The following is a 14,436-nucleotide window of genomic DNA, read 5'->3' as shown; positions in this document are numbered from 1 at the left end:
TATGCATAACATACAGTTTACCATCTGAAAGTGTATAATTCCGTGGTTTTTACTACATTCATGAAGTTGTGCTGCCCCCATCTCTAGCTCCAGAACATTCCACCACCCCAGAAGCATCCCACCCCAGAAGCATCCCCATCCCCACCCCTAGCCCCCTTTCCATCCGTGGAGGAGCCCATCCTGGACGTGTCACATAAATGGACTCATACACCGTGTGGCCTCGTGTCTGGTTCCCTCCCCGAGCGTCGTGGGCTCAGGGTCCGTCCCTCGGGCAGTGCGTGTGGGTGGACACATGGTCTGTGTCGTCATGCAGTTGAGGACTGTGCATGGGGCTGCTGTGCGTGCCTGCCCGGGGATCTTGCTGAGTGTCTCAGAAGCAGATGAGGGACAGGGCCCAAGGAAGGGGGGATGGAAGCTGGGGTCCCAGCGGGAGCTCTGGAAGGGTGCGCCTGGGGCATAGCCCGGAGCCGAGGAGGTGGGAGCCCAGGGTCGCACACAGGGAGCCGGGGCCTCACGGCCAGCAGCTCGCTCCTGGACAGACCCCCCCACGCGCCTCCTCTCACCTGGCCCTCCCGGCCCAGCCCCCTCCACTGGGGGAGAGAGGAGCAGGCTGGATGGGGGCCAGTGCTGGCCAGTAGCGTTGCCAGGACACCGAGGGTGGCCTTTATCACTGTCAACAATGGCCCTACAGGCCTTGCAGGCTTGAGCCCCTGGGGACCCAGAGGCAGACATGCAGACCCTACGGCGGGAGGCAGCCCGGCCCTTCGTCCCCCGGGGGACCCTCGAAGCCGACTTCCCAGCACCGCTGTACAGGTGAGTGCCCACACGGCCCCATGCGCCACCGCCGTGTGTCATGCCTGATGTTCTTGAGTGTCACTGACTTCAGTCAAGGCCCGTCGGTGCTGTGCCCTTGCCCTGTCCTAGCCTGGCCGCTCCCCGGGGGTACAGGCAGGGCCGGCAGAATGGACTGGCTCCCTGGGAGTCTCCTGCAGCGGCCTGCACACACCGCCAGGCTGGGGGCTGAAGCCAGAGAGGTGTTCTCTCCTGGTTCTGGAAGCCAGCAGTCCGAGACCAGCTGGTCCGCAGGCCAGTTCCTCCAGGGCCTAGTGCAGCAGCTCCACTGTGCCTCCCTGGCAGTCCTCGGTGCCCCCTGGGGATGCATCCCCCCCCAGTCTCTGCCCTGGTGACAGTCCTCAGTGTCCAAGCTCCCCCGTCCAAGGACACCAGGCCCTGCACGCGGGCGGGGCCGGCCCCAGGTGCCCACAGCTTAGCAATGGTGTCTGCTGGGACCCTGCTTCCCAGCGGGGTGGCTCTGAGACACCAGCAGGACGTGGACTTGGGGGGCCCTTCCCACCCAGGGGAGGGGGTAGTGACCCTGGGCCGCCCCACTGCGCGCCTGTGCAGACGGGAGCGCCCACTCAAGAGCAGGTGCAGAACTCGCCGGAAGCCCAGGCGCGGGGGCCGCGGCAAGGGGTAGGGTTAGCGAGGGCAGGCTGTCCCGTCACCTCTTTCCAGTGGCAGGAAGGCTCTGGGTTGTGGGCCAGGGTGGCATTCGCTTGAGGTTCTCCCCAGCTCCAACGTGCTCTTCAGCTGTTACATCGACATTTGACAGAGACCTGCTGGCTGTCACTGCGTTTTACGTGCACCTCCGTCGTGAAGTGTTGAGCTCACGGGGCAGGGTTCCCGAGGCGACCTCGAAGCTGCCCTTTGAGCAGCAAACCCTGTCTCCGTCAGGTCCCCAAACCCACCAGGCTTGTCCCGCCCGCAAGCAGACGGGTGGGTTTCTAGTCCGTGATGTGACCCCTCCCGAGGGGTGAGAACAGGATGCAGGGAGAAGCCTGGGGCCCGCAGCTCCCGGGGCCAAGGCCCGGCTCGTCCTCGCCCTGGGCCTGGGCGGCACTGCTGCCAGACGAGATTCCCTGCAGCCTCAGCAGCTTTGAAGGGGTCTTTCGCTTTTTGGTTTTCTTTTCCACTTTTTGGGTTTTTGTCTGCTTTTGTTTTTAATGTTACCACATTGAAATTCGATTTTTAGATTTTATTTTATTTTTAAGTCATTTTTACACCCAACACAGGGCTTGACCTCACAACCCCCGAGATGAGGAGTCACACGCTCCCCACCCCACCCCCACCCCGACTGCACCAGCAGGGGGGGTCCTTCAACCTTTACGGTCCAGCTCTGGCCTGTGTCCCGTTCCTTACACCGTTCCCTGTGCCCCGGGGCCTCTGTACATCCCCCTCGTCAGGGAAGCCATCCTAATGCTCAGCCTCAGACAGGCTCTGGCAGCAGAGGCCGCCTGGCACAGGGGCTCCCCCTGCCACCCCGTGTCCCCGGGATGGGGTGGGGAGGACAGGCCAAAAACACTTAAAATAGGAAAAGGTTTAGGGAGGGTCCTGGAGGGCTGGAGAGAGGGGGCTGCAGGGCTCAGCACCGCCCCCCCAGCCTGGTGTGCGTGCCTACAACGCAGGGGAGGGCCACAGGCTCAGCCTCTATCTCCTGCCCCCTGCCTTCACCCCCTAGTGAGGACTACCTGTCCCTGGAGGGGCCCCGCTGGGCACCGGCCATCAAGCAGGCAACACGCTGGAAGTACACACCCCTGGGACGTGACGCGGCCGGCCAGCTGTGGTACACCGGCCTAACCAACTCGGACTCCCACGAGGCCTGGTACACGCTCCCGCGGGCCCCGGACAGCCCGTACCGGGAGGCCTATGCCCGCTGGCACGGATGTCACAGGCACCGGGAGCGAAGCATGCCCTCGGGTGAGTGCTCAGCCCTGCCTGCCCCCAGCCCCAGGCCAGCCCCGGGGTGGGGGGGGACGGGGGCAAGGGCCAGAGACGACCTCCCGCCCCCTCCCCCCACAGCCTATACCCAGTGCCTCCGGGAGACCGCTTGGCATGACCCCATCATCCCTGCCCAGTACAGGGCCCCCAGCACGCAGTGGGGGAGCATGCTCTGGAAAGACAGGCCCATCCGGGGCAAGGAATACGGTGAGGAGGGGGTGGGGGCAGCCCGAGGGAGCTGGGCCACCTGGGCTGGGGTTCACACGGCCCAGGGGACAGGAGGTGACCTGGGTCCTGGCCCCATAGTGCTCAACAGACACTGGTACGGGGTGGAGCCACCGGGGCCGGCCTCTGACTACGTGCCGTACCTGTCGGTGCCTCAGCGCCCGCGCTACACCACCCAGAACTACCGGCAGTGGGACCTGGAGCCTTACTGCCCCTCCACCAACCAGCGGCCCCCGCCCATCTACACACCCATCCACTGATAAAGTTCATGCTGCCTGATGCCACCCTCTACAGGGACCCCAGCGCCTCTAGCCCTCCCCAGCCCACTCCTGTGTATCTGCTCCCTGGGGACTGGGGTGTGGGGAGGACTGGGGTGTGGTGGGGTCCAGCGGCAGCCAGATAAAGGGAGCTACTAACCAAGACCCTGGTGACCAAGACTCTGGGACCCACCAGCTGCCCTCTCCCCACTCTGGGCTCCAGGCAGACAGCTGAGGCCACAGTCCTCACCCACGGGTGGCTCTTTATTCGTGGTCAGCAGCGGCCTGGGCACAGGGCAGGGGACCTGCTCCTCCCACCTCTGCCCGAGGCTCCAGTCCAGCTCCGTGACCACGCCATTATCAAGGGACCTGGCAGCATGTGGGACACCCCATGGTGAGGGGTGAGCTGGGCACAGCCCCGGGTCCCAGAGGGCCAAGCTCAGTGGGATCCTGACCGCCTGCCCTGGTGCCCTTAGGCCCAGGCAAGGATGGAGGAGCAGGGATGGCAGGCGGGGTGGCACGGGGCTGCTCCTGGCCTCAGCTGGGCACCGTGCATGTGCACAGGACAGGGACCGTGGGGGGTCAGGGCTGGGCTCCAGGGTCCCCTGCAAGAGAAAGGGGTGGGGGTGGTCAGGGAGGGCGGGGCCTGCCCCTGGCCCAACCCTGCAGCCCGTGGCCAGTGGGGGCATGGCAGAGAGGACTCACAGCTCCGCAGGCGGATGGGCCAGATGAGGAGACTGCACAGACAGAGGGTGGCGGCCACGCCCACACCGCCGGTGGCGGCCACCATCACCCAGCGGTAGAAGCCCATGCAGGCCCTGCAGCAAATCTCCAAGCTAGGGGGAGGGGGAGGGGGAGGGGAGGGCAGACGCAGGTGAGTCACCAGCTGTCCGGCCTCCAGCCTGGGCCTCCTGCCCTGTCCTCTCCCAGCGTCCGCCTCCCGCAGGTCCAGCCCCATCATCGCCCGCCTAGACCACAGTCCCCTCCTCTGGGTTCTCCCCACAGTGGCCACCAGAGGGCTCCCACCCCCCTCAGCCCCCCTCACCCAGGCCTTGCACACCTGCCCTGTCCCCTTTAGCCGCGGAGGCCTCCCCGCCAATGCCAAGCCCAGTCCTGCCCTGGGACCTTTGCACTGGTGGCTCCTGCGCGTTTGCCTGGAACTCCCTGCCTGGTCTCAGGTCCAGTGGCACCTCCTCAAGGAAGCCCTCCCTGACCTCTTGCCCCAGGCAGGCCTCCATAAGTGATGTTTTCTACACCCCCGTGCCACCGGTTTAGGTAACAGTTATATGCTTATTAAAGCGGCTGGCGTTGCCCCAGGTCCATGAGGACTGAGGGATGGGTTTTTGTTCCCAGATCCTAGGCTCCTACGAGGCTCCAACTCAGTAGTCTAGAACCATCTGGGTCTGGAACCCTAGGTAGGTTCTGAGGGTCTGAACACAGGCTCTGGCTTTGCCCAGCCCTGCCCACCCCCACTCCCCCAGTGCGGGCGTACGCTGTGTCCCCGGCACACGACAGACACAGCGCTTGCCGAGCAGGCCAGCCAGGTGCCACAGGTAAGGAGCGAGCAGGTCTTTCGTCGGGGCCGAAGCCGCAGACCTGGAGCGGGGCCTGGCGCCAGCACGCGCAGCACACTCTTACTACATGAACAGATAGCGGGTGGCACTCACGAGCAGGGATACAGGCTCTGGATGGCCATGACCGCCAGCCCGTTGGCCACTTTATCCGAGAAGCTCATGGCGCCGTACACGAAGGCTCCGCTGTGCTGGGGTACACGAGCAGGGAGGTCAGCCGCCCGCCCCGGCCCCGGCCCGGCCCCCCGCCCACACCATCAGCCTCACCGTGTGGGGGCCGATGAGGTCGGCCGTCATGGCCAGTGAGGTGACGAGGATGGTGGCGCAGCCCGAGCCGAGCAGCACCGCCGCCGCGTACACGGCCATGCCCAGCCTGTCCGCCAGCGCCACCCAGGCCGCGAACGCCAGGATCACCAGGAGGCCCGTAAAGTAGGTCAGCTGCGGGCGAGCGGCCGGCGTCAGAGCCCTCACCGCGGGCGCCGCCCGCCCTGTCTGCGAGCACCCCGGGCTCGGACCTCGGAGGGCCGTGAGGCCGGGGTGCCAAGCGCCACGGAGCCGGCCCTGGGGCCGGAGCTGGCTGCAGCCACACGCAGATCGATACGAATCTCAACGCGGCGCAACGTCGAGGTCCCGAACCGCGCTGGCCGGGCTCAGGTCCCCCCGCCCCACCGGCGGCGCCCCGCGTGGCACGGGGTGCTCGAGCTCCCTCGGGGTGCCGGCGCTCGGCTGTGGGGTCCTCCCGGCCCCCCCCCCGCAGCCCTGCCCACTCACGTTCCTCCCGATGCACTTGTTGACGGGCTTCATGAGGAAGGACGAGCAGAAGCCACTGAGGTACATCACCAGCGGGATGGTGGCGATGAACTTCTGCGGGGGCAGAGCGAGCGTGGGCTCATCAGCGGGGGCCCCGCCGCCCTGTGCGCCCAGGGCCCCCGCCCCGCCCCGCCCAGCTCACCTTGGGCAGGCTGAGCGAGTAGGTGAGGTACATGGCTATGTACGTCTGCGACAGGTTCACGATGAGCCTCGTGCTCATGTACAGCAGGCCCACCTGCGGGCGGGCGGGCGAGGGCTCGGGTCGGGCCGCCTCTGTCCCCGGCGGCCGGGGACGCGGGGCCTCCGGGAGCGCCGTGGCGGTGGAGGACGGCGGAGGGACGGTGGGCCCCCGCGCCCCCCCAGCACACCTGATAGAAGGCCGGCTCCCGCAGCCAGTGTCTCCAGAGCAGCAGGGGCCGGGCAGTAGTGGGCGCCAGCAGCGGGCGGTTCTCGTCCGGCTCCTCGGCCTGAGGCCGGCGCCCCTCCCTGGTGCCCAGGTGGAACAGCAGCGAGAAGACGGCTCCAACTCCTATCACCAACAGGGAGAGGTTCTGGAGGCCAGGCGGGAGAGGGGTCAGCGGCAGCGCTCTCAGCCCGGGCCCCAGGTTCGGGGCCACCGGGGCGTCCCTCCCGGGCCCGGCTCACCTGGAACACCTGCACGTCCTGGATCCCCAGCTGGTCACTGGCATCCCGGGCCATCTCCACGTTCGGAGAGCCCTGCAGGTGGAGCAGGAACCAGGCGGCAGCGTACACGGTGATGTTGGCCACCACGGTGAAGGCATACCTGCGGAGGCGGGCGAGGCTTCAGCACGTGGCCGGGAAGGCCTTGGCCCCACACCATCTGATAACGGACATCGGACGCACGACTCTGCTGTGCGTCCCGCTGCCCAGGCCGGGACTGATGTGGCCAAGACCGGAGATGCTCAGAAGGGGACTGGGATGGGTTCCCAGATCCTGGGCCTGGACGGGGCCGAGGCTCGGTGGTCTCGGAGCATGTGGGGCCCCTCCTGCCTATAGCCATAGAGCAGCATCCCTCCGAGGACTGGGGGTGTGGGGGCAGAGCCCCCGGAGCTCGCACCAGGACTCAGTTTCCCTTTCTGAAAGTGAGAACAAGAATACCCCAGGGATCGGAGTGAAGAGGCCACAAGGCTGGTAGGAAAGCGCCTGCAGGTAGGAGGCGCCCCGGAGCCCGGTCTCAGCACCACCCGTCCTGCCGGCTGGGGCCCTCGGGGCCTGGGCATTGGGCAACCCCGAATGCGGAACTCAACGGCGGGGTTGGGAGGAAGCCAGGCTGGCAGCGCTGGGGGCCAAACGGGCCGAGGTGGCAGAGCGAGGCCCTCGAAGATGCCCTCGAGGCGGCCAGCCCTTTCCTGGGCTCCAGCCACACCGGCCGCCGCCCCGGGTGCCGGCCCTCTCCCTGCAACTCCATCCTTGCCAGCCTCTCCTGCTGCGGCCCTCCCCCAGGGACATGCCCTGCCCACACCCTCGCGGGGGCATGTGACCCTCTAGGAAGATTAAAGATAATGCAGGTGAAAGGCCTGGATCTGTGCCTGCACACAGCAAGCGCTCCATAAATGCTCCTGTTACCACCGTATCCAGGAGAACCTCCATTAGTGCCCCAAGCAAGTCAACAGATGAGCAGCTGTATGCACGTGTGGCAGCCAGGATGCCAAGATGGCCCTGTCCCACCCCACCTAGTCCCTCCCCTTGGGGACGGGGCCTGTGAATATGGGACGTCACTCCCACAATGAAGCAGCATTTGGTGACAAAGGTAAAGGGAATCTATGGATATAACGAAGGGAGATTATCCTGGGTGAGCCAGACCTAATCAGGAGATCCTCAGAAGACCCTAAGCCTCAGCAGAGGCCCCAGCCCCAGCCAGTGCCCTGATGGAAGCCTCCGGACAGACCACCACCCCAGCTAAGTGGTGGGGCGCCTCGGTCGAGCGTCCACCGGTGATATCGGCTCAGCTCAAGTCACAAGGACGGGGTCGAGGCTGTGAGATTCCCTCCCTCTCCCCCTCCCCCCACGCTCTCTAATAAATCAACCTTAAAGAAAGAAAACACGGCTAAGCGGCCTGGCCGGGCGCGTACCTGAGGGCCGTGAGCTCCACCTTCTCGTGGTCATTGGTGGCGAGCTCCGGGATGAGGCTGAGGTGGGCGATCTGCGTGGCGGCCCAGCCGAACTGGAAGATGACAATGAAAGGTCCATAGTAGAGGAGGGCGGCCCACTCGGGGGTGGCTGGCCCGCAGCCCAGGCACGGGCTGAAGATGAAGGGGAAGGACAGCAGGACACAGACGGTGCCTGTGGATGAGCAGAGAGCGGGCAGGTCACCCCGCAGGGCCCGGCCTCCACCTGCTACGTGCCCCCAGTGTCTGCCGGGGAAACCGAGGCACACAACGGTGTCCCGGTCCCTAGGTCGTGCGCTGCCACCAGATAAAGGACAGGGCCGGGACGTACGCCGAGTGATAAGGAAGGACAAAACGGGGCCTCCCCTGCCAGCCTCGGGTCCCCCAGCAGGAAGGAAACAGGAGGGTGACAGGTGGGGAAATGGAGCAGGGTGTCCGTGGCCACACGGAGCAGGGTGCCCACGGCCACGTACCAGGTAGAAAGGGCACGCAGGGTCCCCGGAGGCCACACACACCCTCTTCGCCCACAAGCCCCCCTCCACCCCCGGCCCCACGGGGCCTTTCCCCAGGTCCCGCCCAGCGTCCTGCCGTGTTCCCAGCAGTCAGGCGGCCAGGTGCAGCCGGGCAGGGTGACACCTAACCCTGCCCTCCCTGTGCCCCAGGGTCGCCATCAGCTCATAAGGAGGTCTCTTCCCCGGAAAACCCAGGACCTCGGAAGCCCAAGTCCACAGGCGCAGCCAACAGGCTCTGCGGGACCTGCCCACCCCGCCACCCCGCCACCCCCCAGCCCCCACACCAGGCTCCGTCCTGCCCCAGGGCCTTTGCACAGCTGTGCCCTTCATTCCCCTCACATCCTAAGGAGGCTGAGTCTTCCCGTCTCAGGACTCAACTCCAATGCCACCTCCTCAAAGCTGGCCCCCACCAACGCGATCACCAGCTGTCCCCTCCCCGCCAATCCCTCTAGACGCTGCTCGCTTCTCTCGTGGCTTAGCGCACACAGGGGCGCTTTTGTCTCTGCTTGTTTCCTGCCCGCCTCCCCCACGGGGCCGGGCTCCGGGAGCGTGGGCACTAGGTCTCTCCGGGTCCCTGCTGGGGCCCAGGCCACCGGCGCGGAGCCTGGCGCGTATCTCCGGGATGAGTAAGTCAGGTACTTAGAGCACCCAGGGGTGGCCTCCCATCCTCCCCGCTGCGGGCCCACCCCTCCCCACCCAGCACCCTCTCCCCATCCCCTGCCCGCCCTGCCAGCTGGCCCTGGACCTCACGTCCCCGGGCCTGGGGCCGCCTCCGCGCCCGGGAGGAGGAAATGAAAGCAAAAGCACCCTTCCTTGCTATTTCCCTGGAAGTGGGGCCCGGGAGGGGGACCCTGAGCTCACGCGGTTGGGGGGGGGGGCGCACAGACTGCGTAGACTCTGGTCAGAAGAATGTGCTGTCCTGGCTGGAATCCGCCCCGGCACCGGCTGGGCCGGGTTAACCATTGCCGGGAGGAGGCTGGGGGGGGGGGGCGGGGGGAGGCAGGAGCTCTGCGGCCTCGAGACGGTGTCGCAGCCGTCGCAGCCGCCCCCGCCCCCCCCACTCCTATTCATCCTTCACAGCAACACCTCTCCCTTAGGAAACTGTCCACCCACATGCCCCAGCCGGGACCCCACGGGAGAAGCCACATGTGGCTCTGAGGGTCCCCTCTGGGCTAGAGCGGGGGCGCCCAGGGAGCTGGCGAAGGGGAAGAGAACCCGCCACCCAGAGGCTCAGGGGCCAAAAGAAAGAAGCGGGCACGGTTTCCGAGGTGACTTTCACTCAAGCCACCTTATCAGGCATCAGGAGGGGCTGCCCCAGCTTCCTCTCCCCACAGATCATCCCGGGGCTCCCACATGCTCCCCCTGAGGCGGAGAAGGGGCGCAAGTGGGGGCCCTGGAGCCCGCTGGGGGCCCCTATCCCCCGGGCCCGTTTTACATGAACACAAAGCCTTCGCTTCTTTATTTACAAAGGTGCCTAACCTCTGCCTCTGCTGGGGGCTCCGATGCCTCCCGGGGCGTCGGGGGTCTGTCACTGAACCCCACGCCCCCCACAAAGGAGCCCACAATCAGGCCTGGAGCACACGCGACACCCGCTGCCAGGACTGCCCTCCCACAGCGTGCTCTGCGCCTTGCCTCCCCCCCCCCCCCCCCCCCGGGCAGAGACCCCCGCCTTCCACCATCCGCCCGCCCAAGACGAAACCTCGCTGGAGGGGCGCCCGGGGGCTCAGCGGTGGAGCGTCTGCCTTGGGCCCAGGGCGAGACCCCGGGGTCCCAGGATCGAGTCCCGCATGGGGCTCCCCACAGGGAGCCTGCTTCTCCCTCGGCCTGGGTCCCGCCTCTCTCTGTGTCTATCATGAATAAATAAATACAATCTTTAAAAAAAAAAAACAAACGTCACTGGAGACTCTGGGCTCAGCTCCGCCCGCAATCCCAACATCAGCCCAAAGGGGGGCACCTTTTTCGGTGGAGGCGATCACCCGCCTGAGTCCTCCGCCTCCCCTGCTTCCCTCCCGGTGCTACGGCCGCAAGCGCCCAGCGCAGCCTGGTGTCCTTCGTGCCGCAACCCCCGAGATCCGAGGTGCGCCGCGCCCGCAGAAGTAGCCCTCACGAGGCCCCGGGGCGATCGCCGCCGTGGTGACCGCTCCAAGGCCAGGGAGCCACCAGCCAGCCCCTCCGGACTCTGGAAGCTGCCGCCCAGGATTCACAGGACCGGGCAGGCGTCCTGTCCCTGCCCCCTGATGCCCAGAGGCCCCAAACGCCAGGACGCCGGGAAAGAACAGCAGAGAACGCGGCTGGGGCTAATCTCAAGGCCCAGCAACCCGGCGGCAGAGGGGGGACGCGGGGGCCAGGCCTTATCAAGGGTGCGCCCCAGGCAGGACAGCCGGCTGCCGGGGACCTGCCGCCTCCCTTGCCACCAGAGGTGGTCTGACCGCTCCCCCGGACCACCGTGCGCCCCGCGGCCGGACCGACCCCCACGTCTCTGGTCTCCCCTGGCCCCCAAGCCTTGGCTCCCCAGGGCAGCACCCCTAAACCTCCCTGCAATGGGGCAGAAGACATGGGCAGCAGTGCTCTAGACAAACGGACAGACTGATGGACGGGGCTCTAGGCAGCCTGCCCCTCATGCAGACGGAGTTGCCCTGAGCAGTCACTGACAGATGGAAGAGTCAAGCTGGGCCAGGCAGACTGACGGAGGGGGCTCTAGGCAGTCAGGCCGCATCCAGAGAGGGCTCGGGGTGCCCACCGGGGTCAGACAGAAAGACAAAGGGAAGTGCCACTGGAGGGTCACATGAGTGGTCAGGTGGCAGACAGACGGGGGAGGTCACGGATGGGGCAAGAGGGCTACTGAGCAGCTGGAGGGAGGAGGCTCAGGCCCTGGGGCAGGAGGAGGGGGTAGGCAGAGAGGGACGCTCAGGCCCTGGGACAGATGGAGGGAGGAGGCTCAGGCCCTGGGGCAGACAGAGGGGGGAGGCTCAGGCCCTGGGGCAGACAGAGGGGGGAGGCTCAGGGCCTGGGGCAGACAGAGGCGGAGGCTCAGGCCCTGAGGCAGACGGAGGGGGTACGCTCAGACCCTGGGGTAGGCGGAGGGGGTAGGCTTAGACCCTGGGGTAGGCTGGCAGGCAGAGGGGGCAGGTGGGGGGGGGTGAGGCTCAGGCCCTGGGGTAGGCTCAGGCCCTGGGGCAGGCTGGCAAGCAGAGGGGGCAGGCGGCGGGGGGGTGGGGGGGATGAGGCTCAGGACCTGGGATGGGCGGAGGGGGGAGGCTCAGACCCTGGGGCAGGCAGAGGGGGGAGGCTCAGGCCCCGGGGCAGGCGGAGGGTGGAGGCTCAGGCCCTGGGGTAGGCAGGCAGGCGGGGTAGGCTCGGGCCTCCGGGAGGCAGTCGGAGGGGGCAGGCGCAGGCCCCGGGGCGGGAGGCTCGGCCGCGACTTACCAACCAGGTGCCAGGCCTTTCGGGGCCCGCAGCGCACGCAGCGGCCGGCGGCGCGGTCGGCCTCGTAGCCCACGAGGGGCGTGCACAGCCCGTCGGCCACCTGGCCGAGCAGCAGCAGCAGGCCGGCGCCGCGCGAGCTGTAGGCGCGCACCGAGTGCAGGTAGAGCAGCAGGTAGGTGAACCACATGGACGCGCACAGGTCATTGAGGAAGTGGCCCACCGCGTAGCTCAGCCGCGCGGACAGCGACAGGGGCCGCGGGGGCGCCGCCGCTCCGGCCGCCGGGGGCCCGGGGCCCATGGCCGCGCTCCGCACCCGGGCCGGGCGGTCTGGCGAGCGGCAGACGCGACCCCGGGGCGCACCGTCCCCGCCCGGCTCTCCCCGCGCCGCCGCCGCCCAAGCCCGCCCCTCCGAGCGCGCCTGCGGCCGCCGGGCCCCGAACCCCGCATTAAGGCCCGGGCGGGGCGGGGCGGGGGATGCTGGCGGCCGCCCCCGCCAATCGGGGCCGCGCGCCGGAGCCCGGCAGCCAATCACCGGAGAGGGGGCGTGGCCTCGGGGCCAGCGCGGCCTCCACGCCCTGCGCCGGCGGGGCGGGGCGGTCCTAGCGCCCGACGGCTCACCGTGGGCTCGCGGGCCCCCAGGGGCGGGGGACGGCGCGGGGGTGCCCACACCCACACTCCGGCCTCCGGGCCGCGCCGCCCCAGCCCGCCCGCTGCTTCACGAGGCCTAATGAGTGGGGCCGGGGGCGGGGGTACGGGGTGGGCCGGGGGCGTGGAGGGTGGGCGGGGGGCTGCCTGCGGATTCTGCGTGGAGCTGCCCCTCCTCGGTCCAGTGACTTCCCGGAGAGGCCCAGTCGGACGCGGAGAGGGCGCATTAGTTCTAATTAATTAGTTTATTAAGGATAATAATGGGGGTAATCATCATAATAACACCAGCTGGCGTTTAATGAGCGCTGACTGTGAGCCAGAGGCCCCACGTGGGTCTTCTCCCCAGGCCCGGAGGGAAGCGGGCGCCGGAGCGCGGGGAGGGCGCGCGGGGCTGAGTCAGGTGCACGCGGCGCCCCCCAGGCCTGCGCTCCGAGCTCCTCCCCACTCCTCCAACCGTCCTCCCGTCCTCCCGGCAAGTTCCTCCCAGCGGTGCACGCAGTCGTCACCCCACCCCTCGGGCCTCCTCCAGCAGCGGTTTGACACCTGCACCCGGAGCCAGACGCTTGGGGCCAAACCCAGCCCCGCTGCCACCCGCTGTTCCAGCTCCGACACGCCCTGAAACTCTGCGGGGTCTCGTCTCCCCAGATCTGGGCTGGGTGTCATGCACACAGGTCCTACAGGGGCGCCTGGCTGGCTCGGCCCATACAGGGTACCACCCTTGATCTCAGCCCCACGTTGGCCTAGAGATTACTTTTTTAAAAAATAGAATAAAATCTGTTTTTTTTTTTTTTTAAGTGACATAATTGTTAGCTCTTAATAGTCTTAGGCAGAAAGGTTTCTTCTCCCCCACCCCCCCTCTCCCCGGTCACCTCTACAGTACTCTGGGCCGCCCCTCCCCATCATAACCCTGACATCTCTCTTCTGGCCACCCCAGCTGTAGCTGTGTCCCCCACTGAACTATGACCCCCGTGAAGGCAGGGGCCAGAGCCCTGTCGGTCACTGTGCTGTCTCCAGCGACGCCTGGCACATAGTAGGAGCTCAAGAAATGTCTGTCGAATGACCGTATGCTGGACACAGAGGCAGAGATTCCGAAGTTCAGAAACAGACAGGAACCCGCTGACCAACCCGGGGCCCAGGCAGCCCACGAAGGGGGGGGTGTCCCAGTCCAGACCCCCACACTGACGCAGACCACCCACCACAGTACCCACTGTTTTATGAAAAGGAGCCCCCAAAATGGGTGTGGATGGGGTAATAGGGACTCAAGATAACCTAGTGGGGGGGGCAGCGGGGAGATAAGGGGTCACCAATTTGGAGGAGATAAACCGATAAGGAGAGACAAGAATCTCAATTCTTTCCTCCCCGGGGGCCATGCTCCCGCCCGGTTCTCCACTGGAACGAGAGATGACTTAAAGACATTCTAAAAAAAAAAAAAAAAAAAAAAAGACATTCTCAGCCTCAGCTTTACACTACTTTTAAAAAATACTTGCCTACACTTCTTTAAAATGTTTTTAAAAAGTTATTTGTTGGGGGCAGCCCTGGTGGCCCAGCGGTTTAGCGGTTTAGCGCCGTCCTCAGCCCAGGGCCTGATCCTAGAGACCAGGGATGGAGTCCCACGTCGGGCCCCCGGTGTGGAGCCTGCTTCTCCCTCCTCCTGTGTCTCTGCCTCTCTCTCTCTCTCTCTCTCTCTCTCATGAATAAATAAATAAAATCTTAAATATAAATAAATAAAAAATTATTTGTTGATTTAAGGCCCCTCCACCCGCAACGTGGGGCTCGAACTCACGAGATCCAGAGTCACACGCTCTGCATCTGAGCCAGCCAGGCGCCCCTCACCTAAGCTTTGTATTTACAGTTTCTCATCTCCTTTCATCCCACATCCCTGGGGGATCCTATACTCCTTCTTACCCATTTTACAGAGAGAACAGGCTCTTACAGAAGTCCCTGGCCAGAGGGCACGCGGCTAACAAGAGGCAGATTCAGGAGCCAAGCTCTGCTCCCCGCGTGATCCGCAGCTCAGCGTCTTTGAGTTCTTTATTTGCTGGTGGGGCCCCACCTGGAGAGAAAGGTGCCTGGAGTCCGCTCT

The 14,436-nt window shown here is 66.1% G+C and overlaps 2 protein-coding genes across 3 annotated transcripts; one reads left to right on the top strand and one right to left on the bottom strand.

The window, feature by feature from the left end:
• The first annotated feature begins 656 nt into the window (after positions 1-656).
• Positions 657-3,282, top strand: TEKTIP1 (tektin bundle interacting protein 1). 2 transcript variants are annotated; one of them, XM_072787866.1, is made up of 4 exons: positions 657-813; positions 2,519-2,757; positions 2,860-2,985; positions 3,085-3,282. In XM_072787866.1, the coding sequence occupies exons 1-4, from the start codon at positions 731-733 to the stop codon at positions 3,261-3,263; spliced, it is 627 nt and encodes a 208-aa protein (XP_072643967.1). In that variant the 5' UTR covers positions 657-730; the 3' UTR covers positions 3,264-3,282. The 2 variants fall into 2 exon arrangements, with proteins under 2 accessions (XP_072643967.1, XP_072643966.1); XM_072787865.1 differs by having other exon boundaries at positions 2,860-3,282.
• A 216-nt stretch (positions 3,283-3,498) lies between these two features.
• Positions 3,499-12,040, bottom strand: MFSD12 (major facilitator superfamily domain containing 12). The gene is made up of 10 exons (XM_072787864.1): positions 11,709-12,040; positions 7,735-7,945; positions 6,287-6,425; positions 6,010-6,192; positions 5,784-5,876; positions 5,603-5,695; positions 5,099-5,269; positions 4,928-5,022; positions 3,966-4,096; positions 3,499-3,865 (listed from the first exon to the last, which is right to left on the bottom strand). Exons 1-10 carry the CDS (start codon positions 12,004-12,006, stop codon positions 3,843-3,845), a joined length of 1,437 nt encoding a protein of 478 aa, XP_072643965.1. The 5' UTR covers positions 12,007-12,040; the 3' UTR covers positions 3,499-3,842.
• Between the last annotated feature and the right edge of the window lie 2,396 nt (positions 12,041-14,436).

Source organism: Canis lupus, chromosome 19 (genome assembly GCF_048164855.1).
Source record: "Canis lupus baileyi chromosome 19, mCanLup2.hap1, whole genome shotgun sequence".
NCBI lineage: Eukaryota > Metazoa > Chordata > Mammalia > Carnivora > Canidae > Canis > Canis lupus.
Note: the sequence above shows the minus strand (reverse complement) of the source record. Positions and strands in the feature narration are given on the sequence as shown.